General features: G+C 40.9%; 1 protein-coding gene across 9 annotated transcripts in view; it reads right to left on the bottom strand.

Moving 5' to 3' along the window:
• The window catches only part of ANKRD44 (ankyrin repeat domain 44), a 110,473-nt gene that overhangs the window by 22,790 nt on the left and 68,783 nt on the right, over positions 1-18,900 (bottom strand). For 5 of the 9 annotated variants that reach the window (XM_015289404.4, XM_015289400.4, XM_040703407.2 and 2 more), the window contains exons 11-16: positions 18,078-18,160; positions 16,662-16,779; positions 14,213-14,281; positions 11,901-12,041; positions 8,981-9,061; positions 7,844-7,955 (exon numbers count right to left, since the gene is read on the bottom strand). In XM_015289404.4, the coding sequence (XP_015144890.2) occupies positions 7,844-7,955; positions 8,981-9,061; positions 11,901-12,041; positions 14,213-14,281; positions 16,662-16,779; positions 18,078-18,160 (604 nt within the window). The remainder of the gene's footprint in view (positions 1-7,843; positions 7,956-8,980; positions 9,062-11,900; positions 12,042-14,212; positions 14,282-16,661; positions 16,780-18,077; positions 18,161-18,900) is intronic. The other 4 variants (NM_001012915.2, XM_040703406.2, XM_015289403.4 and 1 more) reach the window with 3 other exon arrangements.

Genomic DNA, 18,900 nt, shown 5'->3' on the forward strand with positions numbered 1-18,900 from the left:
ATAAGGTGAGCACAGAAGACTAATTTAATCGCTTGTAACTACGCTGATTATCATCTGTTGAAATGTTGGGATCAAAATCCTAATACTCCCCTTAACCTGTCAGGGGGCTCCACAAGTCTTCTGGAACAAGGCAGATAAATGCCTTTCAAATAGATGGGGAAAAAAAAAAAAAAGCCACAACAGAAACACAGAAAATTGACACACTGAAGGCTCTAAAGGAACGAATTGCAGAATTGGAGAGCTCCTCACAAAAGGCATTCCAATGGCTTACTTAAAGCAGCTTAGACTAATGCAGACTAAGCTTAATGAGCTTATTACTCACAAGGATGAATGTCTCTATCACAAAGTCAAGCATAAATGAGAACTTGAGAGTAAATCTGGTTGCTCCCCGATATGTGGCCCAAGAGTGCAAGAAGAGAAATTATAAAAGAAGATCAAGGGCACGGAATTAGTGATTTTCTTATTTGTCTCATCAGCACAGCTCGCAATTAAAACTAATTCATGTGAAGGATCCACGGCACACTCAGAGACAAAAAGTACAAGGTGTAAGTTACAAAGCAAATTCTGCTGCTCCACTAGCATTGCTATGGTTCTAAGACGGCTTTTACAATATTTCTCATATACTTGTTACAAGAATACACAGAACTCTCCTCAGGGTTCTAACTCCATTAGCATTAGTTTCCATCTTAGAGCACCTTGTACGAAGCGATGCACATTGTGTGTTTTTTAAGTAATAAAAAAAAGTGAACTTATTTCTCAAAACAACCCAAATATGTCAGCTACACTGCAAAACCTTCCTGCTGCAAGTTGGCCAAAGCACTTCTCTCAAGAGAGGCAATAAGAACACGTTACCAACAGCTCATGGTTGCAGCTAGCTGAGTGGAGAAGATCGCAGCATATCTTGTGTCTCATTTCTTGTGCCACTAAGATAATGTCTTTTAGACTGTCACATTTCTGCAACTCAGTCATCTGCAGATTTAAATTGCTGTCAGAATTTTTAAGTGCTGTCAGAACTGTGCAGCTGCTGCCAGCCAAAGTGGTGGGCACTGTCCTCTCTGGGTAGGTCATTACCTCTTCAAAGGTAAGGATCTCCAGTTCTATCCTGCACTTCTCATAGCAGCACTATTTAGCACTGTACGTAACTATTTATTTTGTGAAGTCTCCTTCACACTCAGAAGCTTGGTGCCTTGGGAGCGAGATGCAGACAAAACAAGATAAAACATCAATTATTCAGATCCACTGTTACCAGCTAATAGCACTACAAGGCTGCTGCTATCTCTCCTCCCGCCCCATGCAAAGATTAATAACATTCACTTCTCACAATTTTATTTGTACAGTAATGGTATTTACAGACATAAAAAGACTCACAGTTTGATTTTGTGCTTATAATATAGGATTACATGGGTGAATATGGCGTGGGGTATTTAACTCCATTTGATTTTACTTTTTTTTTTCCCACTCTGATTTGCTGTTTACTGACAGGATAGTTTACATGATTGTCCTTCTCAACTAAAATAAATTCTAATATTTATCTCTGGTTTAAAAAAATATAGCTTCATGGAGTATCTCTGTAATTTAAGATTACTATTAGGAAGCAAAGGAGATCATACTTTTCATCATGCATAAAAACTTTAAGCCACACTTTTAAAAGGAAGATATCAGAACAACTTCAAACCAGATCACTGTAGTGATGGGTGCTACCTCAAATCCTGGAAGAAAAAAGAAAGCATGATTCTGTATAAAACAGCATGCACGTACACCCCCAGGCACAGCCACCTGTGCACACCACCCACAGCTATGTCAAAGGTTTGATCTAACCACCACTGACATTCAAGTGGCTTTTCACTGAGTTTTGTTATTTGAGTAAGGCAATTTCCACGTTTAAACACATATCCCTTCCACATCCACAGTTAACTTCTTCATAGCCCCACAGATGGGTGCCATTAATGCCAAATGTGAAATGTCAAAACATTCATCAATTAGTAGCCATTTTTCATGGCACTTTCAGAAATGAATAAAAGCATATTAACAAGGACATCTTTACACACCTATCTCTATACTGTCCACCTACGGATGAAATGCTCCTGAAGCAGCAAGGAGACAACTGCCTAATGTCTGCCCCTGAGAGCAGATACCAGTCGCATGAATTCACATGGAAGGAAGGGAAAGAGGAAAATAATATTCAAGGAGAATGTTTACAGACAACCTCTTTGACTGGCAAAAGACAGACACAAAATACACGCGCTGTGGGCGCCTTTGTCTAACATGTACAAATAGCAATAAACCAGAGACAGTTTCTTTTTGGATGTCTGCTGAAAGCAAACAAACACCTTCCCTTGAATAAAAGAGACTGATTACAGCCCAAAGACCTCAGCGGCTACACCACTTTCTGAGCTATACTGTCTAATGCAATGCCATACACCCTTCTCATTGGATTCAGTAGATTAGAAAGAGTCAGATATCCTGTGCACAGTTCCATTGAAACACTACACACACTCCCAGACAGGTACTTCAGGCAACAGCACAAGTCCATGCCTAAAGGGAAACTATCCCCTGCAGCTCTGCGATCACCATGTTGCTCTCTGACAAAAGGCAGCACATGTTAACAGCTTGCTTCTCTCTGTCAGAAAAAAAAAAAAAAAGGGAAAAAAAAAAGAAAAAAAAAAAGAAAAAAACTTAAATCTGTCAGAAAAAAGCCCTCCAGAAGATTGTAGGCAATACTGCTATCCTAGGAGCCACTCAGATACAGATGGCAAATTCCTGCACTCTCACAAAGTTCCCAAGATGCATCACTATCCTAATTTTGATTCTTAAAAGATTTTAAATTTAGTTTCCAAAGCAAATAATAATAATCTAAGCCAAAATGCACTGCTATAAGCTAACACATATCAGCATCTCTAGCACGTATAGAATATAGACTCCTACTGATAACTTAACCAGCATGTACATATGTTCAATACGTTCCCATCTTCTTTTACATTCTCCTTTTAGAAAAAAAAAACACACTAGAATTAGTGACTTTAAGCTTCCTCTGCTAAGAAAAAACACGCAAGAAAGGTGTGTATGGCAGTGGGTTTGATAGAAAGGGGCCCTGGTTCTGATGCACTGAGAGCTGCCCACGCAGGCACCCACCCTCACGTATCAGCTGGTGCTGATAACAGCCCTTCACTAAACAGTCATCCAAATGCATGGTCACATCGTTCAGAATTGCTAGAAGTTATACTTCACGTAACATTCCTTGAATTTTGTGCATAGGGAGTCTATTTATTTGAAATCTTGTCCTGTGTACTTCTGGAGTTTTACTTGGTGTTTTCTTCATGAAAAATAAGCGTGTGAATTCCTAGTTGTACCAACTAACCGGAGAGAAAACATCAAATTTCTGCACTGCACGTGGAATAACAGCTCAGACATTCAAAGCTGACATGCAGGAAAAGCTCTGGGAGGTTGGCGTGAAGTCATTCACAGCATAAAGCACCATCACTGCTGCTGTCAGACAAAATTCTCCTTTTCAGAACGGCAGCATTTATCATGGAGACAGTGAGACATGCATAAAGGAGGATAACCAGAGCACAGACCTTTGAATGCAGCGATTCAGGCGCCGAGGCGGACCAGGGGCTGCAGCAGGACAAGTGGCCAAGGCAGGCGCCCATGTGGCTGACGGCTACTTCATGCCTATCCCAACCACACATGTGATTCACTCACCACAGTGTCCTGCTCTCAGATGAACGAACCAACACATTCTTGTTGACTAACAGACCGAAAATCAGCAGCAGTCATATGAAAGACCTGGAGAGCCTGTGGCTGTAACTTCTCCACATGCAAGGGACTGAGCATGGGACACACAGCTTGCTCCTTCCTCACTGCAATGCCTGGTCTAACACAAGGAGTCTCCTTGCCCTCAAACTCGACAGCACAGCTGTGACAGGCTCTGCTAGCAGGAGATCCCCCAAATGCAGATGGCTCTGCAGCTCACTGCTTTGGTCAGACGCATGGAACATGGTTTGCTTTCTCTCTCAGATACAGTTTTCCATTAAACCATGCCCTCCTCCCATCCTTAAGAGAATGGGCCACTGTGCCAATTCAGTTTCTGTTGGCCAAAAGTGAATTTCATTTGCTCATGAGATAAGGAGAAGAACAGATTAAAAGAAAATTAACCATCAATACTTACAGTCAGAAAAGAGATATCACTGCAAAAGACTGACACTTCAAAGGCTTTGACTGGCACTCCACACTGCACTTCAACTTGCAATTGCAGTTTCACTCTTTCCATGGCAGTAAGGATTTTCTGATAGATCTTTCAATGAAAAATAAAACTTTTTTCCTCCTAACTACTATAGTTCACTAACATGAACTATACCAGCAAGCAATACAGAACAACATGCCTGACTATTGAACACCAAAGTCAGTCCCAATGTAAACAAACATGAGGTAATATATTGTTAGAAGTATGAAAGCACATGAGAAAGACAGAGCTTCACTTGCTTGTAAGCACACATGCTCACCATTCAGTCTTTATGAATGGCTCACTACAGATGGAGAAAGAATTCAAGAATCTGCTTCCTCTGTTCTCTTTTTAGCAACATCACGTCATTCATTGCAGAGCGATATTCCAGGCAGCCTAAAGGTCCTCCAGAGAAGAGCTTCTGGCATTGAGCTCTGTGGCTGAACACACAAACACATACCTTATTTTTTGTGCCAAAGGAGATGGCCTTTTTAGTCTTAATTCTTTTTTCTCCTCATACCTCTGCACTCTCCACAAAGAACTTCAGCTAAATTTCTCCCAAAGCACTGAGCTCATGGGAAAAAACATGAGGCAAAAAATAAAAACATATTTCTGTAGATAAACCAGCCCTTCCAAAACTGTACTCAGAGGTGTAAATATTTTGTCATGCTGAGAAGCTACAATATTTAAAGTAATGATCAGATCCCCTAGAGCTAAGGAAACTTCACTAGACACTGCATTGTCCTCTTCAGATTCTTTTTTAAGTGATCATTTATTTTGAAATAGGTTAATTCAGGTACCTTGTTAAAAAAAAAAACAAAACAGGAAGGAGGGAGGGAGGAACTAAAAATTAGGCTTAGGAGCTCTCTGATACACTTGACAAGGTCCACAACACTGAAAAAGATGCATTAACATATCCCTTTACCTTGATATCGTGCATATAGGCAAATGCAAGTAACTGTTACTCACAGAAATCAAGCTCAGCATTGCACCATTTTGCCTTACTTTTGATCAGATTCAAAGCTTCATATTTTAAATGAACTTCTTCCCCTAACAGTTTTATGCCTATAAAGAACTGTCTCGTAGGACAAGGGAAAATAATTCCCAGATATTTTTGTCTGATTTGCCAATAATAAACTGAAAATACTTACCCACGGGATAAAACTGTAAAACAGTTAATTTGGCACTGAAAAAAAATGTTTTCATTTCAATAATCCTGCCTGAAAAATCTCTTCTTTAGGATGAGACTGTAAATATTTCAGAAGGAACATTCCACATGACAGCCCCCGTGATATACATTAATGGTTCAAGGTTAGCACTTGGATACCCAAGAACCTGTTATTACATGTGTGAAGCCAAAACAAAAAGTGTCTCTATCTATTTACAGACATATTTAGACTGGGATTGGCACTGTTGGGTTCCCACTATTCCTCGAGCAAGGACAACTGAAAACACGCTCACAGCAACACTACCTTTCAGCTGCGGGAGGCTGCTCCCAGCCCATCTGATGTTTCAAATAGCAGAAATTCAGGGAAGAAAAAAAGCAAAAATCAATGTAAAGGTAACTGCCTGTATCAATTCGTTATTGTTACCAAATATAATCATACAAATATAACCTGGCCCTCTGTAACTCACTGAACAAAACAGAATCAGTCTCTTCTGACAGTGTGTACAAAGATGACAAGCCCGGTCCCTGCTGCAGGCTGAGCACAACTGCTTGCCAGAGTGCTCAGTCTTTTATATTGCAGAGATGAAATGAGATGCCTGTCAGCCTCTCAGTACCAGTGGCAAAATCCTGGTCCACATAATGGTCTGAGGTAGACAGCAGAGTATGTAAATGGTCATTCACAGGTGTGCGGAAAACACGCTGTATGGCTTTAACTTTGCAAGTGACCCTTGGCCTTTGGTTTCTATACTGCAGCTTTAGTCACAAATACGCGAGGATTAACATGGAACAACACTGAATTCTCTATGTGAATACAGAACATTTGCTGTACTGCTGTCTCTCACCCATGGTTTGTGTGTCAACCTTCAAAACTAAAGAGAAACACAACACCTCCAATACGTGCTGCACTCCCAGCTCTTGTTTGTCTGGCATGCCTAAGAAACACTGGGAACTGACAGCAGGTTTGTAACTGGTATGTTGTGAGAAAATGTGCCCAGCAGCAAGAGAAGAAAAGAGACCTTGCCCTGTGCTTGCTCTGCACCTAGGAGCACACAGGGGCTACAATACCAAGGATGAAAGAGAAGACATAGTTGCAGAGAGTTTTGCTCGCACAAGTCCTGAAAGAATCTGGTGATAAGACAGAAATCAGGCTGCAGTACACCCTGCTGTACCCATACAAGCATAGGCTTGTACACTGCACAAGACAAACTCCATACACACCTTTCAAATGCCAAGAACATTTACTTGTGCTCCAAACCCACAGTGGGTGCAGGAGAGGACCGCTCTGTCCCCATGGGCAGTCACAGTAGAGTAGCTCCAGGAGACAGCTCTCAACAACGAAAGGCCAAACAGCTGCCACAAGCAAAAAGAAGCAGTGATCTTCCAAGTGTCCTAATTATATCTGTGTGTGCAGGTGGGAGCTAAAAGGCTTTTAACCTGGAGCTGTGACCCAGGGCGACCCCGGCACAATTACAGGCAGCATTTCCTGGCTGCTGTGAGCTGGGCTGGGCCAGCTGCAGGATCTCCCGGAGATGGCAGCAACTGACAGTGCCGGTGCACGTGGGATGAAGGCAGCACATGTTTGTGCATAAGTCCTCTTCAATTATTAAGCACTTGAACTCTTCAACGAAGAAAGAGCGAACCAAACAACAAAAAACACTGAAGAGCGCACAGCGCTCTGACTCAGGTCTGAACAAGTATACAATTTTCTATTTACATCTTTTTGAAAAGCAGAGCCTATTTATGTGTGACACAACAGCGTTGGATCCACCTGTATAGCAAGCTGTTCAGTTAACATCCATTTCCACAACCTTTCTATGGATTTATTTACTTACAACCCCCGCTCCACTATAAATGCTCACTGTGAATCTCCCAAATTCAGTATTTGGCTGAACATTTTGGGCTTCTTGGGAGATGCAATTTCTAATCACTCAGGTGCAACAACAATGGAAACAGCCACATGGCCCGCAAGGTTGATTATGGTTTATCAGCCTTACCAGCACTGCTATTGTTTCTTCAGAGGCAAAAACACACTGTAGGTATGCAGCTAACAAAAGCTCTCAGCATGCAAACCTGATAACGTGCGCACACATTCCCACACACAGGGAACTACTCCTTATTACTGTCACAAACCCTGGGAATACTTCAATCATGGTAAAAAATAACCAGAGCTCCACTCATGTTCAACGTTTAAGCACGAGCTTGTTGAACAAGGATTGGTTCAACAAAACTATCACGTTTTTAAAGATGTACCATATTAGTTGCATATTGGTTGCACTTTACTGGTTGCATATTAATTGCACTTTATTGAGTTTACTCTAGGTTCTCACAGAACCACGAATTTCCAAAGGACTCAAATCATAACCTTGAGGTGAATTCACCGTACTGGGACATTCATACACACACACATCTACATATCAGTAGATAAGAGACCTCTCAACCGTCTGAGCGCTCACCAGTTCCAAACACTGCCGGTGTCCGTATGCAGCAGCGTAATGCACAGTGTTGTAGCCCTCTTTGTCTTGGATGGATGGATTGGCATCGTTCTGTAGAAGGAACTCCAGACACCTGTGAACAATGCATTAGTTTAAATGAGAACTCTCACTCTTTAACAGAACTATCCCTCACTGCAAGTAGGAGCGGTGCTGCAGACAAGCAGCTGGTTCGGTATTTCTAACAGCACTTCAAAGTATTTACAGGTTTCCCTCCTTTTCACCAACTGCTCCCCACATTCAACCTTTTTGTTTGTTTGTTTTGTTAAACATAAAATCCCCCCTCATCTTTGAAGATCTTCCTAGAAAACAGGAAACCTGCTAAACCCCACGTTTGCTGCTACTCTAATTCCAAAATGGCCTTCTACTAAAAGACTGAAAGGAAACTCTGTACCATGATGTAAACAGCCCATTTCAGAAAGCCAGAAACTGCTATTATATGCTAATTTTCTGACCACACCATTTGCCTCCAACCACATACTACAGCAGAAGAAAAATTGGACTTTACTGAGATCATTTCCCAACATGTATGTATATAAATACATTTTCTTCTTTCCTGGCATTTTTAATATTATCTTTTCCAAAAGATCCCATATTTTCTTCACAGCTCCTATCATTTTTTCTTACACCACCAGGAAATCATCATCTTCTCGTTATTACTTTCTTCAATAAATTGTTAGTGACTATAAGCTGTCATACAAAAAAAGAGGATTTTAAAATGAGAAATAATCAATATGCAGCTATATGAAAATGCTAGTCCAAGCAAATACATTGAGGCAGCCATTAGCTAACTTATCTTTGCAACATACATACTCAATGCAAAGCACTAAAATAGAACAGTGCATGTTACTGATGAATTATTAAATTACTGAAGCTGTTTATTTTCCATTAAGGAAGAGCAACAAGCAGAGAAGCAGAAATATTAGGGAATATGCACACAAAAGAGAGCACAGAGCTTTTTTCCTTAGGTTAGCTCCCATTAAAGCTAAGCATTGTGTCTAGCAAAGCAATGAGTGAGCAAAAGCAGGGTGTAAGCTGCAGTGCAAAGCAATGGCTTTCTCCAGGAATGAAGTTTAACTTCTCTATTGACACCAAACTTACAATGCAGCTTCTTTTTCCTTCATTTCACTGGTTCTTTCAAGTTCTTCAGCATTTTCATGGGAGTTACCTAAAATATTCTTTCTTCTCAGCATAAATGACAGAAAAATGCAACTTATTTTCAAAATATGAATGATTTTGATGCAGTGTGCTACCCATCCCCAGTCTCCTTTGCATGGAGTTGAGCTCTTCCAGCCAAAAGTAACAAGTTACACAAGTTTAGTGAGCATACTACCTGGATCTGCAGATAATATGTTTTGCAAACAATGGAGACAACAACAGCATGGAAGTTTATCATCTTCCAAGTCAGTATTTAAAAAAAAAAAAAAAAAAAGCCACCAGAGAATTCTGGTTTCTATCAGGAACTGTTTAGTCACTAATAGTGAATTAGTCTATCTTTAATCAGCTTTAGCTGTGTTGCTGACTCTTCTCACTTTCTGTGAAATGTCTTGGCAGCACCATGAGATATCTCAGATTCTCAGATGTCCGGTCAGATTCTTTGGATTCTTCAAAATAGCTTAGCATGCCTTCATACTCCTGCACACCCGGATCATTTTTGGCACCTCTACTTCCCAGCTGGGTGGATGGCAGCCAGAAGACTGATCTGTGAGCTTACGATCATGAGTCTGTGATTATGAATTTCCTTGGACACCAAGGCCAACACAGAATGCACGCTTCCCAAGTGCTACATACCATTATAGATCAGTACCTTGGAAAGTTGGAAGGTCAGTTTGCTAAATCCGATCCCTATATAACAAACATATTCCAGACTGAATTCTGCACAATGCAGAGCAGTACATTTGGTCCTTACCAGGCTATTTCTCATATGTATTTTCAAGATTTGACTTTCTTTCTGTGGATGCTTACAGTAAGAGACTACTCCACAAATCTGGGGTCTGTTTGACGTTCACTAACTCAAAAAGAAATCTTATTTATCAATTAAAAAATCCTAACACTGTAAGCATATAGACAGTACTCATGTACCATGTTGAGACAAGACACTCAAACTCAGAAAAGCCATTGGAGGTAACTGTACAGAGCAGACCTTCAAACTTCTCGCATAGCAAGTGACAGCCTCACCCACCTTTACTTTCAGCTAACAATAAATTAGCGAGATCCCAGTATAACATTCCCTGAACAGAGTAAGCTATCATCAGGAGAAACATTACATACTCATAAATTTGAATAATCTATTTAATGTAAATGCTGATGTTGTTTCCTCTGCAGGAAAGGGGTATTTTCTGAAGTCCATAAGCAGCAACACTGACCAAATCAGCTGAAACAGTAGGACAACCTGGTTGTTCAAAGGACTTCTCTCTGATCATTAACTGCCCACATTCAAAGTTAATTGATTTGGAATATTCTTTGGACTAAGATTGTCCAACTTTGAGAGTTCGCCATTGTTCAGCAGAAAAAAAATAAATATGCTGACCTACAAAATCACGGACTGTAAATAACATTTCATCTAACAAGGCTTCTTCCAAAACATCTCCAACTGGAAAATTTAATGAGAAGACAACATCAGAATCAATTTAGGTTTAGACTCTGAGGGCAAAGAAGGCCAAACATCCCTGCCAATGCTCAGAGTATGACTAAACTAAGATTTTTACTCTTATTTTTATTTTATTTTTAATTAAAAGTTACCATTGGAAGCATCTATATCCTGAAGTTAGCCGAAAGGCTGTTTACATTCAGGAGCATAACCTATAAAGAGTCAAAAGCTGAAAATACACACTGAATCACAATTCTCAACACCCCAAGTAATTTCACACCCTGGCAGGCTTTAATTAGAAGCAGCCAGTGGTGAAACCCTTCATACAAACCTACTTAGCTTGCAATGCCAAGAACAGTCCTCTGAAGATCCTGATGCCTTCTTACCAGCACCATTCTGGTTTTACATTGACAGGGAAGACATTTTTGATACCAGTATTACCACAGCAAACGAAGCAAATGGTGAAGAAGCTACTGACATACACCCATGGTATCCAAACCTCTGCTACGAGCTTAAGGAAAAGTCTTCCCAAAGTGCTTTTGGAGTGGTATTCTGCTGGGAATAAACCATACTTTTTATGTTTTGGTTTGGATTTTGTTCCCTCCTTTTAATCAGACCTCACTATATAAGAAACCAAGAAAATAGTTCCTGAGAGTCTGAAGGAAAGAGACAGATAAGTGTGGGATGATTTAAAATAAATACAGGTCCCAGTGAGTTTTAAGAGACAACTAACAGGATAATTGAGGTTGTTTCATGCAGTATGTTATATAAAAGAGATTGCCAAAATATGCAGAAACTCTATTCAGTAACCTCTGGATATTTAAGTTTTGCAGCTGTTTTCCCCCTTCCAAGCTTTTCTCAGAAGAACAGTTCTGCATTCTGCCAAAGGATATTCCCCAGGCCTCTCTCTTTTTAGTCTCTAGAAAGCAACCTATTTGGAAAGGGTGAGAGTTTTTATCAGCTCTGACAGTGGAGAGAGCGATGGGTAGATTTATCTTGTTTTTGCCAGAAAGTCTATCAGAATGGCCAACTATCACTGCAGTCCACCTGGGAAAACTCCGTCTGCTGTCTCTTTTTCCATTCCTTATCATGGACTTGCAAAGCAGACACAAAACTCTCTGAGCTTTCCCTTGTGAGGAAACCACACAGTAGAAGAAAGAAGACGGTGTGTAGTAAAAATAGTTCATTAGGACAGAGGGGCTGTAAAATCACATGTTACTTCAAAGGTAAACTGCAGGGCTGTGATACCATATCACCTGGGGATCTGGCTTACAGGCACAGCAGTTCAGTGTGGAGTTGATGTATATATCTGAGAGCAATTCCTGTGCCAGCCAGGTCATTTTTTTAGTTCAAATGGCACAGTGTCATGAAGGGAATAGAACATTTGATTAGGAAAAACACTGAACAAGGAACACAAACAGGCTCTCTTACTTTCGGTCCATGTCAGAAGCAGCAGCATAGTGCAAAGGGGTGCGTCCCCAGTCATCTGTTTCATTAATATTGGCTCCTGTGGTCACCAGTGTCTCAATACAGTGGAAATGACAATTTGCAGCTGCGTAGTGCAAAGGTGTCCTAGAATGTAAGTGACAGTTTGTTACCTTGTATTCCAACATGCACTGCTATAACAATAAACCTTAACTACTGCTGCGTTCCTACAGACTTCCAGCAGCCAAAATCAGCACCTCGCATTACCACGATGAAATTCAAAGTTATGCAAATTTAACAAATTGCTGTGTTACTAGGAAGTTTTGATACTCCTACCAAGCCTAAGAGCATACAGATCCACACACTGCATCTTGCAAACAACCTGTTCCCAGCAAGAGCCTCTGCTGCTGCTCTGCACTCACGCTATGTTGCTCCAGGTGGGAGTCAGGGCAGAGCAGGACGGCCCTCGCAGCACCCTGATTAGCAGAAACTGATACAGTTCTCAGAGAGCCATACCAACTGAACAGAGTAAGCGAGGCTTTGTTATCTCCTCCCTTACAGTTGCCTTTCTCTATTAAAATAACACACATATAAACTTCTTTTTTAAGCCTAACTTGCATAGTATTATTGTGCACTTTTTTTATTATGAGCACACACAATCAAAGCTTTAAAAGCTTCTTTGTCCTTTGGAAAAAAGTAAACTTGTTTCCACTGCAGCCTGACAATCCACCTGCTGTGTAGCACTCCTCAGCAGCACTGGCGACGTGAGCCTCAGTGCCTCTGCCAAAGCCAGCTCCTTGCTTTGGTTCTGCTCACTCCAGATGCTCAGCATCAGCCCAAAGAGGCAACGCCACTCCAGACAATGAAACTACAGTTGGGACTCAGCTCCAAAATCAGCTCAGCGTGGGCAGGCTAAGCAGCACCAGAGGTGGATAGAGATGTGGGGGATCCCATCGCTGACGAATTCCAAAGCCCAAGAAGAGATGCATTGTGCGGGGAAGCTCAGCACACCCACTTCAAAGGCCAAATGTTATTCAGAGAGAGCTTGAGTCATCAGGACAACTGTCAGAGGGGCTCAAACTTGCAAAGGCTCTATCGGCTACACAAAAATGCTCAACTAGTTTAAATTCATTTGTCTCCTAAAATCAGCTACTTTTATTTTGGTGGAGGTTGTAAAAAACAAACAAACAATAAATCATCAAGGACAGCTCTGCTTCACAGATCACCATAATTTTTATTGACATATCTGACACAATTCCATCGGGTTTATTCAGAGGATATGAATGATAGTCACTGCTGTCTCTCTACCATGGAGTACAGCCCACAGTACCAGAGCCATGCTGGACCCTTTCAGCCATAGTTCCTTTATGCTAGCACAATGACAAAGCCATAAATCCTCCAAAAGAGTTAACCAGCCTCTTGAAGCACCCGTGGCTTTTTATTGTGCGTCCTCCAAAGAACCAGACATCCCAGCAGTAGTTAAGGAGAATTTCTGCAGTGTTTTCAGTTCAAACAGAGCTACTATCATCAGCCATTTAATACGAATTCACCTTACTCACTGATCTAAAGCAACTGTGCATACATCCATCATGGTTTACAGCTTCATAAGAAGCAGGAAACCCAAGCATGTGCCTCACTGCTGCAGCTGGGGGGTGGACAATACCGTACCCGTTATGGGGCTTTATAGCCAGAGCAGCGATTTATCAGTGTGCGATGGCACAGTCTGCTGCCACCCAAGACACAATGTGCCAAACCAAACAGTGCTATTAAGTCAGCTGCTAAAGCTCTTCTCCCACTCTAATTCCACCAGTAGGCTTTGGGGAACCTGGTTTGGAAAACACCTGCCTTGTTGAAAAACACAGAACAAAACACTGGAGCACTCAAAGAGTGAAATCCATTCCTGGCATAGCAACACTCTTAACAACACTTCATATGGAGGAGAAAACAGAAAAAAAAAAAATTAAAGGTAGGAAGAACATCAAATAGCAGCAGTCCTTCCCATCGTAACCCAGGTGCTGACTTGGGCACATAAGCACAAGAATTTAGGCAATAAGAAAAGCAATGAGGAAAAAAAAAAATCAGTGATATTTTTAAAACAGAAAACTCAAGAGGATGGGATGGCTTTTACGTATTTAATAAAGTCTGCACCTGTTTGCTTGGCATGTAACTGTAGCAGCAGCTTTGCAGGGAGCGTCAAACTCCTACTTTATTTTACTGTCATTGTTCATGGAACACATGATACCCAGACTGAGGCGGTCTTTCATCCTTGCCTGCTAGATTTCTATTTTTTTTTTAAATGAGTTTCAGTATTTACGTACCTCCCACGTTTGTCCTTCTTATTAAAATCTGCTCCACTGCTTTGCAAGAGTTTTATACATTCAACATTACTGAAAAGAGAAGAAAACCAAAGCATGAACAAAGCAGAAGCTTACATCTTCGTTGTCTCCCTGTCCTCCAAAAGGGAAAAGTTCTACTTTTTATTTATTTATTTACTATTTGCAGTGCAAAATCAGGATATGGCCAACTATAACCTGAAATCCAATCACAGCAAATAGAAAGTGAAGCTTGAGAAATTATTTCCCTTGTTTAAAGAAAACCTCAGACTTCTGCAGAAGACAAATTAATTTTCTGAAGCGAAAGCAGTAAATATGATCTGAATTCGTTGCATTTGGAGATTTTCAAAGGGGGCTGTACTCTAACGCTTCCCACGCTGGAATGGTATTTTATGAGGACTTTTAAAGTTGTTGCTAGCTGATAAAATGCCAGTCTAATAATGAAGAGGTGACATTTAACGAAATCCACCCCCTCTTGCAAAGCTGCAACGGTGTGCTAAAATCCTGTTTACTTTAGTGAGATTCCACACAAGAGTTACTTTTAGGTTTATTCTCATATCACCTGTTGGCAAATGATAGATTTAAGCATTTCTTTAAGTGCTTTGCTGAATAAGGAGCGTTAACTGTCTAAAATGATTGCCATATTAATATTGCTTTTACATAAGCAGAAGAGTTAGGCTCCATTGCTTTTCTCTTTTTTGATCTGTTGAAAGAATTCACCACATCCTAACTTCATCTCATTTAAAGCCAGGTGATTTTTAATAAAAAATATATATATATATATAACAGCTGAATTCTCATCTATTTTGTAGTTCAAGAGAATAAATGTATGACTCCAAGCCAGAAAACAACATAAAGAAGCACAGCACTTTCCAAGACTTCCTTGTCATTAACAGGGGCAATAAATCTGTTCACAATCAAAATGAGCAAGCCCTTGAAGTATGTCCTTTTCCTCAAGTCCATACAGCTCCCATTAATGTAATGGGAATAACAGGTAAGTGCAAGGGAAAAAAAGCGTTTTTTGCATAGCTCCAACTCCAGGGGATAAAAAAAAAAAAGACTGGATGCAGAATGTTGGCATAAGTTGATCCCTACTCAAAATTGCTATTCCATAAAATAACTGCAAAACACTCATCACAGCATACTAAAAATAGAAACACTTGTTAGTGATGACAATTGTAGTAAGCCACTGGAAAAATACGGCTTATTTTCATAAGCCACTTTTGCTTCTTATGAAATTTCTCCTTCCCTCTCTTTTGGATTTTCAGGTTGTTTTTATCATTCTTTTGGGGTGCAGCCCTATCAAAGGAGTAGTATCTGAAGTGTACCATAATAATCTCAATCGAAGCAAGGGTCACATCTCCTTCATTAATAACAGAAGACAAGTATGGACAAGAATAATACCATAAAAATAATACAACCAGTATTTGGATCAATTTCGTTAGGTGTTTCTAACAATGACCATTTTGTGATATATGCCTTTTAATACACCAGGAAGAAAAGCAACTTCCAGAAAGACTGCCAAGTATGCACCATGGATGACCATTTCTGCTTGCTATCATCACAGAGAATCCAAGGTGGTTCTAAGCCAAGGCTCCATTTCAGCTGTTTTCTGAGCCGTAAAGTCCTCAACAGAAGAGTCAAAACTCAGTGCTTGCCAAACATTTTGTCCATTTGCTAGGCTAACTTCACAGTGCTCCACTGACAATAATTTGGAAATATTTAACTGTCTGGATGCTACATTTACGACATAAATTGATACATTTCAGCTTTCATTTGTTTCCATTTCCAGACTCCGTGCAGAAATACATCATCCTGAAAGGATAACAGTCTTGGCTTTCTAATTTGGTGGGGGTTTTTAATTTCATTTTCAAACTTGCACCTGAGAATTGGGAGGGAGATGAGCTGCATTTGGACTCCAAGGTTGCACGCTGAAGTGCAAGGCAGCAAATGCAAGTGCATGCTCACGTTTACAGGCAAGAATGCAGTCCAGATGAGGAAGCTGGCAATAACTGCCCTGGCAGCAGCATCTCAGGAACCACAGCTCCTTCTCCTTACTCCACATTTTGCTTTAGGAGCTGACAGTTTGCTGCTGACTGATAGCCCTCACCAACAATTACGGCCAATACATGGATCTGGGTGAGTGCACAGCACTCCTACCCAAACTGAAGCAGTGTTTTCACAGGGACATGAGAAGGAAGTTTCACTCCGTGTCCAAAACTAATGCTTCAGTCACAAGTCAGCTGTTTGTTGTTGAGATCAGACCATCTTCTTTGTTTTGCAAGCAAGCAACCTAAGCACGAGGGCAGTGGCAAAATACCATCTCAGATGACCCAAATTTGACATCTGTGGTTGGCACAGCTGAATTAGTATGCACCAAATCTGCAATGAAACTACAAAATAACTTGTAACAGCTATAGTCACAACTACTCACCCTCCTGCAGCGGCAGCGTGGAGGCACGTTCTTCCAAAACTATCAGGGGTGTCTATTTCAAAGCCTGCAGACAGCACGTGCTCATTACTAAACAAGGACACTATGCTATACTTTTGTCCTAGTTAAACCACAAGAAACATTGCAGAGACAGAAAAATCAGTTAGTTAGAAAAAAACAGAACACAAGCAACTACAGTCAGAAAAAGGTTGTCACGGAAATGGCGAGCAGCTGCTCCACTTTGGCAGCTCTATAAAAAGAGCTGCGAAGTCAACGAGAATGGAGTTCCGCATCCAGCTCTGCGCCACATCCCTACTGAAAAGCATGTGGCAGGCATTTAGGAGGCAGATACTTTGAGAGAACTGTGACAGCAGGACATGAAGACAGAAAACATGAAGAAATAAGAAAAACCACAGAGTCAGCCTGAACACGAAACAGGGCCAGTTCTATTGTGTGTGGTTTTTAGACTGGCTTTAGTTTTTGGGAAGAGGCTTCCAGGAGCATGCAGGGATAGTCATAAGGATGCACAAGGCCCAAGATAAAGCCTGGAAGTGGTAACTCTGGTCACTCAGAGGTTTTGTTCTCCTTCCTGACCTGCTGGTCAAGGTCAAAGCATACCAGTAAAGGGGTATATAATTGTTATTTTTCACATTCTTTTTTACACTCTACAGGACTCAAGCTTATGGGAAAAAAAAAGTCATTGTAGGACATTTTGTATGTTAAGCGATGAAAAAACTCTTTCTTAGGAAAGAAAAGTGCCTTGTTTTTTGCATTGGTTTTTGTTTCATTTATTTATTTATTAACACAGATGAACTCTTGCCTGGAAAAAAAGAGATTTGGCCCTCTGAAAACTGCCTCTTTTAAAACAGTTGGGTCCGCAAACTCCTGCTGCTTTTGCTTTGGGCTCTGGTGAAGAACCTGAGACTGCTCTTCAGGCACTGCACCCTCATTGAGCTTCCCCTCTTCTGCACATCAAACTCTGGACAGCCTCACTCCTTTACTCTGACCAGACTGAGAAACACACTTTAGCTGTAACTAGGATACACTATCATCAGCAAGATGCCAATACTTGCGAAAGTGAAGGCTTCAAGGACATAATTTCTTGAACCATTTATTTGAGGAGAGAACAAAATGAAAATAAAACTGTCACTCGTACTTCTATAATTTAGAAAAGGGCCCCAGGTTTCCTCCTTCCAGGCATAAAAAGTCTGCCAGGAGAAAAGGGCTTTGCGCATGAACAATCCAGGATGCAAGGAATTATCAGCATGTTGTTAGGAAAACCCCGCACACGCCGTACACCACACCAGGCAGCAGCACAGGAAGTCTTTCATTTCAGCAGTTCACAACAATGAGCATAAAGGGGCTGTAAGCAGCACAGATACATTACTGAGCTTCACAGACTCTGCTACGTTTACTTACCTGAGGACAACAATTTCCTACAGCAATCTGAGTGAGCATTCAGTGCTGCTAGGTGAAGAGGAAACATGTTGTGGATGCCACACCTGAAAGGCACAACGGCCTCATGAGACAGGGTCTTGTAAAAATACAGGTGGTATACAAACACATGAAAAGGTCCTTCCATAAAGGCTGCATTTTTGATCTTTTTTAAAGAAGATTCTTCCTGTCTTGCTGATTTTATCTATATTTACTCACTATCCTGCTCAGGAGTTAAAATTAATTCTGATACAGAAAAATCTTGGCACTGTGCTTTGAACAGAATGCAGGAGGAAGGCTTCTAAAAACGTGAAATGAAAGCTTTGGTAAGGGGGACAGCAAGGGAACAGAGTCAATCTCACAGTGTGGGCTACACAGATTTGTGCATCAGCTACATATATTGCAACGGCATTCTAAGGGATAAAAGTAAATACCAAAAGCTTCTCTGCATTATTTCTGAAACCTATTTGTACAGTTGTTATCTTGCTTTAGATAACTCTCACTTGGGTTTTCAAAAGCCTCCTTTTCTTCCCTCACCCAACGGGCTGAAGCATCAGATGACTTCTCTTCATGCTTTCCTTTAAAGTGCTGTGACACTTAGGGTTTTCCTCCCACACCCAAACAACTAATCATCTAATCCTGTTTGCTCCAGCTACTGTCCTCACATGCTCTTTCACTCCCCCTTCCCTGTGAATACACGACCCTCTTTTCAATTACACTATAAACTCCTCAGTGCAGACACATTGGGTCAAACAAAAGAAAACCAAAGCAAAACAAAAAAGTAGACACCTATCATGAAGCTAAATCT

The sequence above is a fragment of the Gallus gallus genome, chromosome 7 (assembly GCF_016699485.2).
Source record: "Gallus gallus isolate bGalGal1 chromosome 7, bGalGal1.mat.broiler.GRCg7b, whole genome shotgun sequence".
Taxonomy (NCBI): domain Eukaryota; kingdom Metazoa; phylum Chordata; class Aves; order Galliformes; family Phasianidae; genus Gallus; species Gallus gallus.